Source organism: Siniperca chuatsi, linkage group LG8 (genome assembly GCF_020085105.1).
Source record: "Siniperca chuatsi isolate FFG_IHB_CAS linkage group LG8, ASM2008510v1, whole genome shotgun sequence".
In the NCBI taxonomy this organism is placed as follows: Eukaryota; Metazoa; Chordata; class Actinopteri; order Centrarchiformes; family Sinipercidae; genus Siniperca; species Siniperca chuatsi.
In genome coordinates, this window is record NC_058049.1 from 19,971,264 (window position 1) to 19,989,382 (window position 18,119).

An 18,119-nucleotide genomic window follows, 5' to 3' on the forward strand; every position below is an offset into this window, starting at 1 on the left:
AATTAGTGTAAAACTGCATGATATTGCAGATGCTGTGACCCATGTTTATGAGCTCAATATCTCACTCAGAAAAATAAACCGTCTGCTTTATAATAACAATAATATCATCATATCATCATAACTGTTTATTGTATTTTTATTTTCTATGTCTATCTTCGTCTTTCATGCACAGTAAGAAATAAGTAGAAGCAACAATGTGTGTATATAAAACTTTTATTACACAAGCTTGAAGCACAACAATTTACATACATTCATCTAAACAACAACCTCTTTGTTAGCATTGTAATGCTGCAGTGTATTTTGTTGTAATTATGTATTTATATGTGACTGATAAAATACTGTTTAATATTGTGGCGGAGAAAAATGCTACACCTGATCTCCACCCTCTCTCTCTCTCTCTCTCTCTCTCTCTTGTCTTAGGTGATATCATCCAGTTTTGATGGTTTATGGTTTCTTAGGTTTGGCTTTGGGGACCACTTTAACGGTTGTGGACACTGATGTGGCTCCTTGCAGGTTCTGGGCAGTGCAGGTGTATGTTCCCTGGTCCACGTCCCTCACCTCGTCCACCAGGAGGACAGACTGAGACTGCTGTTGAGCTGCACCTCCACCAACTGGACTGATGCTGTCTTGCGTGTACAGAGGCCTCCCAATCTGCAACCAGCACAGGTGCTCCATTCAGTTTGATATAGAAACACATACTGTACAGCATGGGAGAAAAGCCATTAAGTCTACAGCTTAAATGTTAATAAGTCATTAATAAATAGTTATAGACCTGGATGCTTGATTAATTTGTCTCACAACCAGTCTGAAATGTACAGTGGTGTGAAAAAGTGTTTGCCCCCTTCCTGATTTCTTATGGCTGAAGAAGAACAAAATGAAGACTTTGGAGTGGCCTAGTCAAAGTCCTGACCTGAATCCTACTGAGATGCTGTGGCATGACCTTAAAAAGGCAGTTCATGCTTGAAAACCCTCCAATGTGGCTGAATTACAACAATTCTGCAAAGATGAGTGGGCCAAAATTCCTCCACAGCGCTGTCAAAGACTCATTGCAAGTTATCGCAAACGCTTGATTGCAGTTGTTGCTGCTAAGGGTGGCCCAACCAGTTATTAGGTTTAGGGGGCAATCACTTTTTCACACAGGGCCATGTAGGTTTGGATTGTTTTCCCTTAATAATAACAACCTTCATTTAAAACGTGCATTTTGTGTTTACTTATCTTTGACTAATATTTAAATTTGTTTGATGATCTGAAACATTTAAGTGTAACAAACATGCAAAAAAATAAGAAATCAGGAAGGGGGCAAACACTTCTTCACACCACTGTATATACAGTTTATTGTATGCATCAAAATGGCTTATTACAGATCTGTAGAGCATTCATATTTAGATTATTATTATTATTTAGATTTATTAACATTATCAAACAGCTGTCTCTCCCTGAGTGTCTGACCTGCTGTCCTGGGTATTCCCAGGTGAGCTCTACCACCACGTCCTGTTCTCCCACCACAGAGCAGCTGACACGCAGATTCTCCCCCACAGGCACCGATCTTAATGAGGCCTGGATCACTGGAGCAGGAGGAGCCATGGGGTCTGGTGGCAAATGTGGAATTTAAGTGAGTTATGTAAGATAGATAAGAGAGATAAGTAACACCAAACAATAATTTAACAGTGATTGTGTGGTGTTTGCATGTTCTGCCTGTTTTGTCCGTTTTTCTCCTGCATTCTTAAAAAGGTACATAGGTATGGAGTACTACATCGCCCTCTTCAAGTAGTAGCACTACTTTATGTACAAGTGTGGGAAAAATACTACTCAATGACAGTGACAAGAGTGCGAATACAAACAGTTAATTCTACAGCTGCAATTAACAAGTATTTTTATTGTTGATTTTTATGTTGATTAATCTGTCAGTAATTTTTTCTGATTTATCGTTTAGTCTATGAATGTCAAAAATCAAAGTACAACTAGAAAAGGCAAAGTACGAAAGTCGAAATACAAATACTGAAAGAAACTGAATTAGCAGAAGCACTGAATCAAGTTGAAGTGTCAATTGTGTAAGGGCTGAGTGAATTTGAACTATCAGCTGCAATGAAAGTTCTGAAAAGAGTTGAAGATGATTCAGTTCAAGCGCTGAAAGGAGTTGAAGAGTCAGTTGAAGTGTATGTGGAAAAATTTACCTGGAAGTGAAAGTCCTGAGAAAAATTAAAGCCAGTTCAAGTGTATAAATTGAAACATGATTTTAGAGTCGGCTGAAGTGTAAGCGCTAAAAGCAGTTTGAGTAAATTGTGTATGAACAATGGAAGTCGTGGGAGTTTGAAGAGCTAAAGAAATGAATGCTGAATGTTTTTTGTAGTTGTTCGAAATGAGACCTTAAACCTGAAAGGGTTTGAAGTGACAGTCGAGGTCTAAGCATTGAAAGGAGTCGAAATGTCAGTTGATTGTTTTGAGGTCAGTTGTTTGTCAGCCAAAAAGTACATAAAGTATATAAAACAGAAAAAGCAGTAAATCCTCACATTAGAAAAAATGGAACCAAGAGATGTTTGGCCTGTTTGCATGATAAATTACCTTGTCAAGTGATTATCAAAACTGTTGTCAATCAGGTTTTGTGTTGATCGCCTAATTGATTAATTGACCAGAATTTCAATGCTTGTTACTTTCCACCCCTGCATGCACGTTAGGTGGACTGGAGACACTTAATGGCTCTTAAATGTGATCCTCTGTATGAATACATTTGTCAGCCTTGTGCTGGTTTGTCTACCTGTACATAGTATTTCTCTGCCTTCCTGTCTGATGCATGCTGGGAAAGGCTTTGTCCCTGAAAGCAATAGGCGACAAATTAATTTGTGATTAAGGGAATGGACCACTTAGTGGCAGCACTCACAGTTAACATAGATGAGCATGTACTTGGTGGAGCTCTGCCTCAGGCTGCCCAGACTGGCTACACAATACAAGCCTCCAGCATGATAAGGCCGGGGGCGATGAATGGTGAAGCCCTTCTTGACATTAAAGGAGATCTCCGTCCCATCCACTGCCACCTCCACTGGTGGAAACTCGCGGTGCAGAGTTACTTTGGCCTCAGGTGACGTCACCTGGCAGGGGAGGACCGTTGGCCAGTTGGTTCTCAGCTGAATCACCTCGTAGTAGTCAGACGACGGAACAAACAGTTCATGTGGGTCTGATTGGTGCAGTGAGAAGATATGGCAGATTGATGATAAGATAACATGCGAATGTAAAAAGGCTTTCTATCAACCTGATGGTGAAATAAAGCAGAGGCCTGCAGTTCTGAGAAGTGCACGTGCATGAATCAATAAAGTTTATTAATTGTACCGGGAAAGAAGACGAAGACCTTGACAGCTTTGTCATACTCCTTCCTGCAGTCTGTGTCTTCACAGTACATAGGAAAACAGGTGTACTCCCCTGTGTCTGCACCAGTAGTGTTGACTAATGTCAGAACCCCATATCGCTCGTGTTGGACAATCCTGCAGAGCCAAAACAGCAAACAGTCATAGAACATACTGACTTTCCAACAGATTTTATCATTATATTAGAATAATAAATTGTACATCATGCCTAATAAAGATTTATTGACCGCGTTGCGTACCTGAGCCTTCCATCATCATCCTCCTCCAGATATGAGGGGACGCTCCACTGCACAGGTGTGCCCCTGCACCTCAGCTCCAGAGTGTCTCCTGTCTGCACACTTATAGTTTCTCCCACCTTCTTAAACTTCCCTCTGTTTAGCACCTATATGTGGCAGATAGAAAATCACACAGCTACACAAAAATATCACATTTTTCTGTGTTTAATAATGTTCCTTTAACATGTCAAAAGTTACTGTGTACTAGATGAAATACTTGTGTCAGGAAGGTCTGTGCTGGGGCTGCAGGTGTAGCTTTGATCTTGGGTTTGGCTGTTACAGCTCTGGGTCCTTTATTTGTTGATTTCCCAAGTTTGGGTTTGCTTGGCTTGGGCTTCCTCCCCGGAGTGGTCTTCTGTTCTTGGGCATCTTTTTGACAATAAGCTACACAGAGTCATGATACATCAATAGTTTGCAAATATAGATACAGTCAAATGTTTAATGATATGAATTGAGTGATAAGTAGTTACTATCTTATAAAAAAGAATACAGTAAGATTGCTGTGTGTGGTAATGGTGTCTAGAGTAAGCCATGTCATGCATTGGGCAAACAGAAATCTCCCCTCCTTAGTAATTCTAGGAACACATGTTCACAGAACCTCTCAGCAAGTGAATAAAGTCACTTACCTAACTCGAAGATTATGGCACAAATAAAGAGAGTGCTCAGTACCAGCCTCCCCTTTGACCCAGACAAGTTCACCAAAGGCATGATTGATCAGTGGGATATCAAAGTGGTCTGTGGATTGTTAGTTCATGCAGTTCACAGAGAACGTACTGCAGAAACCAAAAGGAAGGAAAGAGGGAGAGAAGACGAGGAGGGCAAAGCTTGCAAAGTGAGCAGTCAGCTGTTTAACAGAATCACACAAATTCCTCCTCCTGAGAGTGGCATTAGTACCCCAAATTCCTCCTGACTGGCTCAATAGAGGCTTTCAAGCCTGTCTGGACCAATGAGGGTCCAGAGACAGAGGCCCCTCCATGTGGAATTGCACAGCCTGTTTGCTTAGCTGCTGGACTGGAAGTGTGCTAGCAGCAGAGTCTGGCAAAAGACGAGGACTGTGGAAGGTTATTAAAAGCATTTGGTTCCCAATAAACCTTGTGTCCTACATAAACTGATTGTCTTTCCACAGGTAAAACAAATCACAGGCTTGACCAGCTTTTTAAAATGCACAAAATCATACATGGAAATTATTATCAACTTATCTTGTAAGTCTTGTCTATTAATCTGTTGTGAAAGGCATACAGCTTTTAAATTTTTCATGTTTCATGTAATGTATCAAATAGCCTTTTATATAGTGCTTTTTAACATTGGCAGGATTGTAGTGTGATTCAATTTTCATCCATCAACTTAACCAATATTTTTAAACATAATAATCTGTTGTACAGATTGTAAATCCCTCTCAGAAGAACTTGAGATTTTAGGCTATATAAATAAACTTCACTTGACTTGACAATATCTCTATATTCACCAATTATCCTCTGACAAATTACATGTTTCTAAACAGGAAAAGAAATCAAGGTGTTGCATATTTGATGAAATCCATAGCCTGCTGTACCCAGTTAGATCAATGTAAACCTTTCCTTGCGAATGACTAGCTAAGCCACAACTTTGAACATGACACAGGTAAGCTGCTGTGAAAGGTCCTTTTGTTCCCAGTGAACTCAGTGGGTAGTGAGCCGTCACTGGCTCTTTATCCAAGATTCCAAGTGTGGAACTTTTTACATTTTTTTCATCAACATGCCCTTCAGAAAATGAACTCCAAATTGTAGTCATCTTGAAAACTGGATTCTGTCTTTTTTTAAATTTTTTTATTAAGGAATACATTTAAAATATATAAAATTAGAAAACAGTTTCCATATTTACACTTTGAAGCAACAATTAATAAAGTAAATCTTAAAACAGGCTAAGTACAAGCTAAACATGACATTCACAAGATCTTCTGTATCTACATTGTACATACTTTTGTACAGTCTAACTCTATTTTGACATGTAAACAAAATTAAAATTTTAATTAAAACAGAAAATATCTACATTTTACAATTGATTATTGGTTATTTAAGTGTAATAAAATAGTAATTATCAACAGAAAACACAGGTGTGAACTACATAGATACAGGTAACATATACAGGTCCAAAAATATGTCAGGCATCATTTCAATGTTGACAATGACAATATTTAGATAAATTACAAACTCGATCAACATGTAAAAAAGTGTCAGTGTGGAATAAAAGTTAACAAGTTGGCCCAGCCGTCCATTTCTCTGTGTTTCAACACTGTACACCTGTCAGATGTTGAACACTGCAGAAACAGATCAGTACCTGTGCATGTAAAACAGTAGTTACACACTTAAAGCAGTTACTCACTGTAACATCTCAATCTAGTTCTCTCCGCTCCAGCCCAGCTCAGAATTTTTCTTCCTTAATGACGTCCTTGTCTGTTTTGCCGCTGACAGTTTCAATCCTCATCTGGCCGGCCATGAGACGCTTCCTCTGAACACTGTTACGCACACCGTAGCCAAAATAGATGAGTAACCCTGGAGAGGGAAGATGGGGATCATTACAGTTCAGCAACTAACTCGATAAAAAACCCTCTAAACCTTTCAAGCAGAAATATGGTCTTACCCACTAACATCCAAATAGCGTATCGTATCCATGTGTCTCCTCCTAACTGGACCATCAGGTAGACGTTGATGAGAGTACTCACTAAAGGCAAAGCAGGGAGTAAGGGCACCTGTGAATGGAGAAAATAAGGGATGTGAAAGGATTTTCTAAATGTGGGTGTAATAGTTCTGATGCACAAATGAAATATTCTCACCATGAAAGATGCCTTGGTGGCATTTTGTGGGTGCCTCCAGATGAGGAAAACGATGAGCAGCAGTATGAATGCGAGGATGGAGACAATCAGCACACACCATGCTTCCATACGGGCCAGAGCATCTATGGCTTTGGTCAGGGTGACACACAGTGCAACCACGCATGCAACTGCAGAAGAAGATGAGATCAGTTTATGGACCAGAAAGACAAAGGAATTTTCAAATAAATTGTTGGTGGTCAAGAAAAGGTACTAGAGTGCTAAAGAAACAACTGAACAGCCACAAATGCTTCAGTATTGTTTGCCTTACATACCAGAGATTAATGTCAACATTGTGACTGTCTTTGAGGTGTATGGACTGGGAGATGATGGAGGCTTCAGGAAACCGAACTTGGTGTTTGATTCTATGACCTGCAGGTCTGTGTCTTCAGATGGACCTACTTGGTACCTTGATTGCAAAAAAAAAAAAGACAAATTCAGTTCGTTTTTCAGCATTCAAGGTAAAGCACTGTGAGAGTGGAAACAGATCAAATAAATATACCTCAGTATTAAGATGCATATGGCCACGAGTGTGTAAGCAAACAGAGTGCCGATGGACATCATTTCCACCAAGGCTTCCAGGTCAAACAGCAGAGCCATGATGGCTAAAGATGACAAACAGGGAATACGCAGTTACTTCAAGTCCTAAAACCTCACCACATGTACATAGAAACCTATGAACAGCTGGAACATCTGTACCTGCCACAATTCCAGACGATATGGTAGCTATAGCAGGACTGCCCTTGGAGGTGACTTTGCTCAGGGGTTGGAAAAGCAGGCCGTCTCTTGCCATGGCGAACAGCACCCGGGGCATTGGGAACATTGAACCCAGCAGGCTGGAGAGACAAACGCAAACAGTGTCAGTCAACGACCATCTGACTCGGTAACACTTTACATTACAAGCGGCAACACACAGTGTATTTTTCCAAATTTACAGTGTAATTTTTTGTACTACCAATGTAATATCACAGTACGCACCGATACAAGGGAACAAGATGAGAAGTTAGGGAATAAAGGGGGTAACAATCTGGGAACTTATATTGGTATTTTTTAGCTACTGGGTACCTATTCTAATATTATGGGGTACAGTATGACCTACTGAACAACAATCTGGCATTTGGACAGTTTTTAATGAGAACTTATACTGTAAGGGGGCAGCACAGTGGTGCAGTGGTTAGCACTGGCACTTCACAGCAAGGAGGTTCTGGGTTTGAACCTTTGCATGTTCTCCCTGTGCCTGCCTGGGTTTTCTCCAGGTGCTCTGGCTTCCTCCCACATGTTTTTATACAAAACTCAGAAGCCAAAGCTCTGAAATGTTTTTCCCTAACTTCTCATGTTGTTCCCTTGTACCTATCAGTATGCACTTTTCTGATACACTGTTAGCACAAACAATTACACTATAAATTGGGAAGAATTACACTGTATGTTGTGGGGTGTATTATAAAGTGTTACCAAATGCTTTTAGTTCCAGGCCAGCACAACTTCTCTTTAATTTAGAAACAGACTGGCTGAAAGACTATTCCCTACAACATCTCTATGCGGATTTGTCAGTTTGCTGGCATTGTGTCTCAAACTGATTTGAGTGATGGCTTATTTTATTTGAGAAAGTGTTTGCTAATGATTGGTTACATAAGACCCTACGCTTTCCTGATAAATGAAACTACTTTAAATTGCACCTTGAAGCCAGACTGAGATTTGTGATGATTCCTTTGTTTCTTGATGTCATTTGAGGCCCTTCCTGCCCTTCACAGATGGCAGTTCTTGAGAAAATATGTGTTGCGTTTTTATCATATGCTGTATATCTCGTCTTGTTTCATCTTGTCAGACAAACAAATGAAACAAAACTTTCACACTGGTGGTACATGCTGCACTAGCAGAATGCTAGTTCCCAATGAAGCACTAATAGTATCAGTCTAATCTGAGAAAACAGTAAAACTGCTGATCATGACAGATTCAGTGAGAACATTATATGTATATTATTTATCAGTTTTATGGTTAACAATGAATATTTTTCATTGAACTCACAAAAGCTTTTTTTTTACATTCTGTCAGACATTTTCATAAGAAACATAGTTGACCATAATCTTCTTGATCTATGCTAAGTTAGCATGTTTTCTCTAATGACAAGTCACATTACATGACCCTGACTTTACTACCAGTAGTTTCATACCTGGTGGACAGGGCACACAGCGATCCCACAGCCACGGCGTATTTGGCGGGACCCCAGCCGACATATTCAAAGGCCACTGGCAGGGGGCTTTTTTCACTGAGCATGTAGTAGGGCATCATCAGGGTGAGAGCAGCAGACACAGCAAAGTAGGCCAGGAAACAGATAAGCAGTGAGGCCACAATGCCCAGAGGAACAGACTTCTGGGGGTTCTTCACCTCCTCACCTATGAAGAAAGTCAGTGATACTTTTAATGATATTCCTCCTCCAGCTGTTTGGGGTCAAATGAAATTAAAAGAGCAATATCCCACAAATATGACAAAGCCTGTTATAATTTTAATATCACAACAATCCTTGTTGAATCTTCATGCAACAAATTTTAGAAGTTTTAAAAATTGAAGCAAAAAGAGTGACTGGGGGTAAAATTGGGTGTGTACTGTAATGTACTGGGAAATTTCCGGAGCTTTTAGCCACATCTCATGATTTTCATCAGATGGAGTTTGCTCAGTAATCAAGGAGATGGTTCAGTTGTTATCAGTTGACCAAAATAACTTAAGTCACATGATAACTGAACCATCTCGATGACAACTGAGCAAACCCCCTCTGCTGATGAAGGCCAGACACTTTTTACATTCACATGATGAATTATACTGTTCAGTTTTGATGAATTTTAATATTACACAGCAAATATGTTCCTTGAACCTTTTTGTTGTATTTTTCTGTTAAATTAGTAGCTGACATAAAATTCATTAATACAATGCTGCATTTCATTGGAGGAAATAAAATCCTTACAATTTAATCATATTTCAGCAATAGCACACCAAACACATTGAAATCTGTTGCTACACATTTCTGCTTTGTCACTGTAGCCTACATACAGTGTTATGTGTATTTGATATATTTCTTAAATAAAAGATCATCTACTGGCAACAATCTAACCCAAAATCTGTGGAAATCAGGGACATGTTTCTATCTGATCACCTATGCATTGTTTTTAACTGTGAATTCGAAGCTGTAAAAAGAAATACAGAAGAGCAGAACGCAGATGGAAGAAATCAGGTCTCCAGGTCCTCTTTGTGGCCATGAAAGAGTTATTACGCCTTTATAATAGGATAGAATATGTCATTTCGCTGCACTTATTTCAGCCCATCAGCACAACCCCAGATTCCTATTTAAGACTGTGGATCAGTTAGTTAACGCAGCCTCTTCTTGTGCCCCTGCTGATTGTGATGCTGATTGTGAAAAGTTTCTTTTGCACTTTGCTGGAAAGGTGGAGTTAATAAGATCTGATATCACCCCCAATCCTGCCTTTTTAGATGTGGATCACCCGCTCAGGGATTCTTTGAGCAATTTTTCTGCTGTTACGCTGCCTGAACTCGCAGACATCATGTCTCTTATGAGAGTGTCCTCCGGCCCTCTGGACAAAATCCCAACTAGGTTTTTATTGGAAGTTATGGATTATATATACCCTTTTGCTAAAGGTCGCTGTCTACTGGCTGCGTCCCTGAATTCTTTAAAACAGCTTGTGTCCAGCCAGTCTCCAAATTGCCTTTTATTTCTAAGATTCTCGAAAAACTTGTATCTAAGCAGCTCCTTGCTGCTGTGGAAAACAATAATACCTTTGAAAAGTTCCAATCTGGCTTTCGTCAACACCACAGCACTGAGACAGCCCTTATTAAAGTCACCAATGACCTTTTAATGAATGCAGATGCAGGCATGTGTTCAATTCTTGTGCTGTTGGACTTAAGTGCTGCCTTTGACACAACTGATCATGGCATTCTTTTAGATAGACTGAGGCACTGGGTGGACATATCTGGCACTGCACTAGACTGGTTCTCATCTGTCCAATAGGAAATTCTGTGTCAGCATTAATAACTTCATGTCATCCTTCTCCCATATCAAATACGGTGTGCAACAAGGTTAAATTCTGGGACCAATACTGTTCTCCTTATACATGCTTCCCTTGGGCGATGTCATCTGCAGACATGGTATTTCTTTTCATTGTTACGCAGTTGTACCTCCCTGTCAAGCCCACTGACCTCAGTACGCTGAGTTCTCTGCAGGACAGCCTGTCTGACATAACAAATTGGATGTCGATAAATTTTCTTCAGCTCAACTAAAATAAAACTGAAATCCTTGTTATTGGGCCCCAACACATCACTAAACAAATACTGCCATCTACTGGTAACCTATCACAACATATCAAGCCTGTTGCAAGAAGTCTTGGTGTCCTGTTTGATAGCAATCGATGTTTTGAGCAACATATCACTAAGCTTGTCCAATCATGTTTCTATCACCTCAGAAATATTGCAAAACTACGATCTATTTTAAATCTTAGTGATGCCGAAACTGTTGTACATGCTTTTATCTCCTCACGCCTTGATTATTGTAACAGCCTGTTCACTTGTCTTAATCAAAAAACTTTGACACAACTGCAGACTGTACAAAACTCAGCTGCTAGGCTGTTAACCAGGACCAAGAAGTACGACCACATAACGCCTGTTTTAGCCTCTTTACATTGGGTCCCTGTTGGTTTTAGGATTGATTTTAAGATCTTGTTGATTACTTTTAAGGCTCTTCATGGCCTGGCCCCAGATTATATTTTAGACCTTGTAATACCTTATGAACCTTCACGTAGTTTGAGATCTTCGGGCAGGGGTCTCCTGTCTGTTCCTGAGTCTAGGATGAAAACTAAGGGGGACAGAGCTTTTGCTATCAGGGCACCGAGGTTCTGGAACAACTTGCCCGAAGAAATTAGGTTATCTGAGTCAGTGTCTTTGTTTAAGTCTCTTCTCAAAACGCATTTTTATCTGAAAGCAAATCCTGATTTTACCTGAACTGGTTGTTTATTTTATTGTTTATTTTATTGATTTTGTGTATTTTATTTCTTTATATCTCGTCATTCACTGTGGTATTTTATTCCTCTTGTTGTGAAGCACTTTGTACTTTGTTTTGATAAGTGCTCTATAAATGAAGTTTTATTATTATTATTATTTATTACCTGTTGTAGCGATGCAGTCAAATCCAACAAAAGCGTAGAAACATGTTGCAGCTCCGGCTACTGTTCCATTAATGCCATAGGGGAAAAATCCACCCACTCCATACACACTTGTCAGATTGGCAGTAGAGCTCAAGTTTCTGCAGTGGGTGAGAGAGCATTATTTTGTGGTTATTTACAGCAAGATGAGCAGGAGAGCAATACTACTGTATTTATGTAAGACAGGATCCTGTACACACCCAAACACAGACCAGATTAGGCTATCTCTTTGATGCACAACATGTGTCAAAAGTGACCCAACTGAGTTTTTATTTTCTAAATCTTCCTCAATTTACCTGTTTTTGATTATCACAAATCGTTATTTTATTTTTTACTTTGAATAAAAATACATGTTTTGTATCACTACCCTTCCAATACACAACATGGGTCAAAAATGACCTGTATGTGCTCAATGCCTACACCAACATCTGAAAAAGCTTGTCATGCCGCATATGAAGCAATCTCGGAACCCACTGGCTATCAACGACGATTTAACCTCTGGGGGCAATGGCCAATGTATGGATGTATTATGGATGCAATTCCCCAAAGACAACGTCTGTCCGTCAACAACTGTCTGAGAGTAGCTTTGCCATCAATCGGAAACGGATGTGTTTCTGCAGCTGGGGCAGTCACAGGCATCTGTTGCCTTCATCTCCCAAAGCGTAGGTTGGATAGATTTAGGCTATTATTATACATCCATGGGCCATTGTTCTGGGGCTTCCAGTGTAGCCAGCTTATATCCAGTTAACGGATATCTGGACCAAGACTTCCTCTTCCATGCAGGTCGTAGACTTCAAGGTCTGTTTCTACACGATAGGTCTCTCCAGATACAGATCCATCCCATTGTGCTGTGTACACCCCTGTTTCTGAAATGATCCCAGTCTCTGGCAAAAAAACTAATGTGTGGTGTAGTTCCACGAAGGAACATTTCATCAGCTTCTCTTGTGTAAAGATAGACTGCTCCTTGGTCAAACAAGTATCCCGATACCCTAAAATATTCCACATCCCATTCATACTGTGGAGCCCATGCCTTTTGATCCAGAAAATCAGTCAGGTTTTTAGGGGAGGACTTTTTCTTTCTAGGAGCCATAAGCAGATCAGCATCAACAAGATTTATGCTTCGTTTTGGAGTCAAGACCCCTGAAGGATTACCTGCATGCTCCATGGCCATGATGTTGACAGAATCAGTGCAAAATGGAAAAGAAGCATGACAAATCAGTCACTCAATCGAGATAAAGCCGTAACCCAGAATCAGTGTAAAATCTCTGTCAAATGTAGCAGCCGTCATCCCACAGTCACTATTTAGTATATGACCTGCCCCCCACAATGACGCTACATAGTTGTACCATGTCAAAGCCACTCCCAAAAACACTTACACCAATTTAACAACATCCCTGCCCATACTGGGGATCAACAAATGCTCTGGGGAGGGGTGGGGGGTTGAGAAAGGAAGGTATGTCCAGACATGTCTGCACCCTAGACATGCGTGTCACAAGAATGCTCGTGCACCATAGGTCATATGCTTGTACGTGAAGGTCATCGGGTCATGCGCGTGCACATGAAGGTCATCAACCCCCATGTGTGCTCCCGAAATAGTCCCCTTTATATACTACTGCCATGCATGGAATAACGGGAATAATGGAAATGAAAATGGGTCATTTTTGACCAATTTTGTGCATTAGAAGGGGTTGGATAGCTTGCATCAGAGGGTTATATTGCTCTTTGACTTTACTTGAGTTCTGCTGTGGCATTTATTAGAGCCTCTTCACTGATTTGCCAGTTGGCGATGTCACCCTTGATGAATCCTGAGATGATCACAAACAGCAGCACCAGGATGTTGATCGCTGTGAAGATCTTGTTGATTGTTGTTGACTCTTTCACTCCAAATGCCAGCACACCTTCATGGAAAACATGGTGAATGTAAATTTTTTTGTATGTATTACTGTCGCCACCTTAACAACAACAGTTTAATCATTTTACCTGACAGTAGCAAGACGAGAACAGCAGCAAAGACATCTGGGTAAGGTGCCAGGCCAGGGAGGCCCATGGCTGCATGTTCTTCGAAGTATTTCGATATGACGCCCCCTATAAGGTCATCAAATGTCCCACTCCATGCCAGTGCAACACTGGATGTCCCTGAGCAGATTGTGGCAGAAAGATGCAATAAACTAATCAGCCTGATTAAACATTTAACTGTAGTCAAACAAAAGGTAATGATAGTAATACTTCCTCCCCTGCATCTGTTACACTTCATGACTCAGTTATTATAAACCACAATCCTGGTTTATGGGGATATCAACATGGAAGCAGTGAATTTAACAGGTGCTGTTAAAAAAATAGAGATTTTTAGTGAAAAAAAAACAAAACCTTTAAGTTTAAACTTTTAGCCAAGAATCTGCCTCTACAGCAGGTGAAAGGTTACAGAGCGTTTAAGAGTCTCATGTTGATGGTTGATCATTTATGGGTTTCAGTGTTCTCAATGAACCAAAAATGTTACATAAGAGGAAAATATCTGATTTTCAGAGGATGGAAATCACAAGTTTAAACCAGAAATGAATATTAAGATAGAGATTAAATTGAAATAGTATTTTTTCTGAACATTTTCAGCATATAGAGGCAAAAGCACTTATCATTAACATTTCAAATCAACTGTTTATTCAATAAAATAACTATAACCTACACCACTGAATAATAGACATGATAATCAATTGTAATCGATAATGTATGAAACGAATCCTGTGTATCACACTTGCCTATGATGTAGGAGAGTAACAGATTCCACCCAGTGATAAAAGCCAGTAGCTCTCCAACAGTCACATAGCTGTAAAGGTATGCTGAGCCTGTTTTGGGAACCCGGGACCCAAACTCTGCATAGCACAACCCAGCGAATATGGATGCCAGGGCGGCGATGAAGAAGGAGATGATGATGCTGGGTCCAGCAGTGTCTCTGGCCACCTCCCCAGACAGGACGTAGACCCCAGCACCCAGAGTGCTGCCCACACCAAGGGCCACCAGGTCCAGAGTGGTCAGGCATCGGTTAAACGTGGACTGCTCCCCCTCGGGCTCCAGAGGCTTTGTCCGAGACAGACTCACCAGAAAGGACTTTACCCCGCTGCACGGCATGCTTCTAGGGGTTTGGATCAGGATGGAAAGATGTGGGAATGATATAGGAAGAGACAGGTGGGAGTGCAGTTTGATGATATTGAGAGAGGGGGAGAATGTGGAAGAAAGAATGAAAGGAGTGGGGAAGAAAGGGCGAATCAGTGAACCTGTCAGTGAATAATTGTCAGGTCAGCTCCACAGTAGAACATTTCCTCTTCAAAGAAACATTACTCACAAAATCAAATTTTAGTAATAATACAGTGGCCTTACATTTGGCAAAAAGAGACTAATAGTGTTCATATGATAAAATTTAACACACATGACATGCTCTACTAATGTTTCACTGAATTTATATTAAGGACAAAAGAAGACTAAATTCACTCACCTCTTTTGCGTAATCCCCTGCCTCACAGGTGTGCTTAGAAGAGACAAATAATAGGATCCGTCATTCAGCTTAATCACATTATTCTTTTATACATGCCTTTCTTTATCACCTTCCTGATATGATAGTGCTGATGTCTGGAGTTTTCATTGCCGCCCACAGCACAAACACCCTGCTCGAGGACTGCACTTTACTCAACCTTCAGTTACTTCCTTGAACATGTCTGAGGAATGCAGGAGCTTCATTTATAATTGCTCTTCCCCCTACCAATAAAAAATGTTTTTTTGTAATTTAATAAAGTGTGTTCTCACCTCACCAGAGCATTATCTTATGTCAGAGATAATGGCTCCTCTCAGCTTGAGTCAGGGCTACTTGTGATCAGTCACTGCTAAAATCAGATGAATTTTTTTTAAAACAGTGAGAAATAAAGATGAAACCTTTATATCTCTCTTCTCCACGTTCTATAGGCTGCACTGGTGATAGACATGCAGTCGTGTCATTTTACCTGTGTTGGCATATTTTACATAAAAAGGCATTTTTTATTTTCTTTACCTATTGTAAATGACTACACCTGCTGCACAGTTTCTTCTGAACCAGAAGTAATTTGGTCATTAAATCCACATTTACAGTATCTGACACAGCAGTGACGGAAGAAATGAAAAGAAGGAATTAACTAACCATTAAGGACATCAAACAGGGACAGTGTTACATTTGTTTGTTTTCTTTTCTTAATTTTGGGGGGGTTTCTGTACAAAAATTGTGAAATGCGACTGTTCTTGTGAGTAACTCGTGTGTAATGTAAGTGAGAGCTGTGGCTTTGATCATCTTTTCATGATTATGCCTTCAAGATAACCCAAGACTTTAAGATACACATCTATGACTTTGGAGTTTGTCCTTTACAAACAGGAACCAGTAAAAAATAAACGTCTGAACATGGCAACAGTATTATAATAAAATTATAATATTATTTTAAAACCCTGACTAGTTTCCCAATGTATGAAAACCATGAATAAAACATGGTTATTTATTATAAAAAGTAAGAATGCAGAGTTGTTGCTTTTCAGACAATACGTCATACCTTCCAGAACTATACTGTATCTTATCAAATGTTTTTACATGCATGTGTTGCTCTGTGATCTTATTACTGCAGCTGTGTTGGAGTTTTCCTGCTTGCCTTATAGGAGCCGTGTCCCCATCTCTACCTGGAGGTGTGAGCCTGCCAGACTAATGGCCCTGTGAGTTAATGAAACAGAGGAGGACAAAGCAGCCTTCATGGCTTATGCATGCAGCAGGCTGCACACTTACTCTTTGAGAGGTAGCTTTCGGCTTCTCATCTCCCTTCAGGGGATTTCAGCTCACCTAATCCCCCTGGCATCTACTTACTGCAGGCAGGAGGCGGGTGGGAAGGCAGCCTTTGTGGACGGTCAAAGTACCTTTGACTAAACTTAAAGCTCAGGCTTCCTATCTGCAGATCTCAGGTTGAGATACCGCTGAGATACCGTTTCCAGAGGGACACTGGAGTAATGCTTAACTAAGTAACAGCTACTCTGGACATGATGTGCAGCTTTAAGATCAGAGGGTTGAATTGGATCAGTGAAGCTCAGTTAATGTTCATTAATAAGTAATTTATGGCTGTCTGCTGTTCATATAAAGAAACATCTCAGATGTAGTGTTACAGATAAATATTGTTGTACAGCATTTAAATTCACAGATGCAAGTTAAAGCAGATGTCAGGGAGTTGAATCTGACTTGCTGATGGCAATTTCGTTCAGTAGATACACAAGTTCTTTACCTTGTCTTCAGTCCCACGAGGAGTGACTGGTGACTGTGTGGTGAAAACAGTGCAATGAAGCAAAAATATCCGGGCTGTTGACTTGGATGAGGGAAACATGATTTCTACTGCGATATATACAAGACTGGCCCGTGTGACCCTCCCACTCAATAGAGTTACTTACAAAGTAGCCTTTCTCACTCCCGATCAGTTTGGTTCATAATGTGCTCATTATTGCATGGAAGGCGCAGGGTGAGAACTATGAACAGCAAATCCTATTCAGAATGTCAAAAATGCTTTTGTGTTCACTTCATTTGTTGTTTTGTTTTCACAACTTTTCATTCCATTTTTTAAATTCATGAATTTGTGGGATGGATACATAGATTTCAGGGAATATAACCTGTTTTGGGCTATTTCTCAGAAGTTCTGAGAAATAGCTGGGAAAACAGAAATTACAGTTTCCAGATATCTCTGTTATTGATGCAATAAACTATCACTGGTTAGTTTAGGTCAAATGTATATGGCTAAAAGGAGGGAAAAAACATGTAGATTGTGAAATCATGGATGCAATCAAATTATCAGAATCTGAATCTGAATCAGAAATACTTTATTGATCCCCGAGGGGAAACTCTTTTGTTACAGCAGCTCACTATCACGTCAGTGACGCAATGACGGTCAGGTTCTCATGATCAGTGTGCAGTGCATTTTCAAAGCAGAAGAGGTCAGTACAACAATTAAAGTTCATCACTGGTACCTCCCACCTCCATCTGTGTTTACCTCATATGGACCCCTCTCACTCTGAACACCAGTGGAGGGACGATTAGAGAAGCTCCAGGATAATATGATATGAAGTCATAAGAATAAGGGAAAACAAGTCAAACAACCAAATTTGATATTTGATAGACTGGGCGCAACATGAACTGTTCAAATAGATGCCTGAGTAAACAGTGTCCTTCATGTTTAAGCTGAGGTCAGTGACACTGGGGTTGGCTTCCAGTCAGAATGAAACATACAGAGTCATGCTTCTGCTATGTGTGGCACTGGACTGTCTGTAAGCCTCTGAACTTCCTGGAAATCACCTCTCCTCTTTCATCATCTTTTCTGCCACCCCATCCATACAATATCACCAAGAATTAATGTAGTACTTAATAAAACATCACAGGAACTGTAAGACATAA

At 40.2% G+C, this 18,119-nt stretch overlaps 2 protein-coding genes across 4 annotated transcripts; both read right to left on the bottom strand.

Moving 5' to 3' along the window:
* Positions 1-199: 199 nt before the first annotated feature.
* On the bottom strand, positions 200-4,601 carry LOC122880818 (platelet-derived growth factor receptor-like protein). Of its 2 annotated transcripts, none has more exons than XM_044206304.1 (7): positions 4,261-4,601; positions 3,852-4,003; positions 3,599-3,741; positions 3,325-3,476; positions 2,879-3,172; positions 1,450-1,589; positions 200-651 (listed from the first exon to the last, which is right to left on the bottom strand). In XM_044206304.1, the coding sequence occupies exons 1-7, from the start codon at positions 4,340-4,342 to the stop codon at positions 445-447; spliced, it is 1,170 nt and encodes a 389-aa protein (XP_044062239.1). In that variant the 5' UTR covers positions 4,343-4,601; the 3' UTR covers positions 200-444. The 2 variants fall into 2 exon arrangements, with proteins under 2 accessions (XP_044062239.1, XP_044062238.1); XM_044206303.1 differs by having other exon boundaries at positions 3,852-4,018; positions 4,261-4,581.
* Positions 4,602-5,422: 821 nt separating this feature from the next.
* On the bottom strand, positions 5,423-17,069 carry LOC122880820 (cationic amino acid transporter 2-like). 2 transcript variants are annotated; one of them, XM_044206309.1, is made up of 13 exons: positions 16,963-17,069; positions 15,174-15,206; positions 14,440-14,813; positions 13,667-13,822; positions 13,419-13,584; positions 11,651-11,787; positions 8,653-8,875; positions 7,182-7,318; positions 6,985-7,087; positions 6,758-6,891; positions 6,447-6,613; positions 6,254-6,362; positions 5,423-6,165 (listed from the first exon to the last, which is right to left on the bottom strand). In XM_044206309.1, the coding sequence occupies exons 3-13, from the start codon at positions 14,807-14,809 to the stop codon at positions 6,035-6,037; spliced, it is 1,833 nt and encodes a 610-aa protein (XP_044062244.1). In that variant the 5' UTR covers positions 14,810-14,813; positions 15,174-15,206; positions 16,963-17,069; the 3' UTR covers positions 5,423-6,034. The 2 variants fall into 2 exon arrangements, with proteins under 2 accessions (XP_044062244.1, XP_044062243.1); XM_044206308.1 differs by lacking the exon at positions 16,963-17,069 and adding an exon at positions 15,283-15,335.
* Between the last annotated feature and the right edge of the window lie 1,050 nt (positions 17,070-18,119).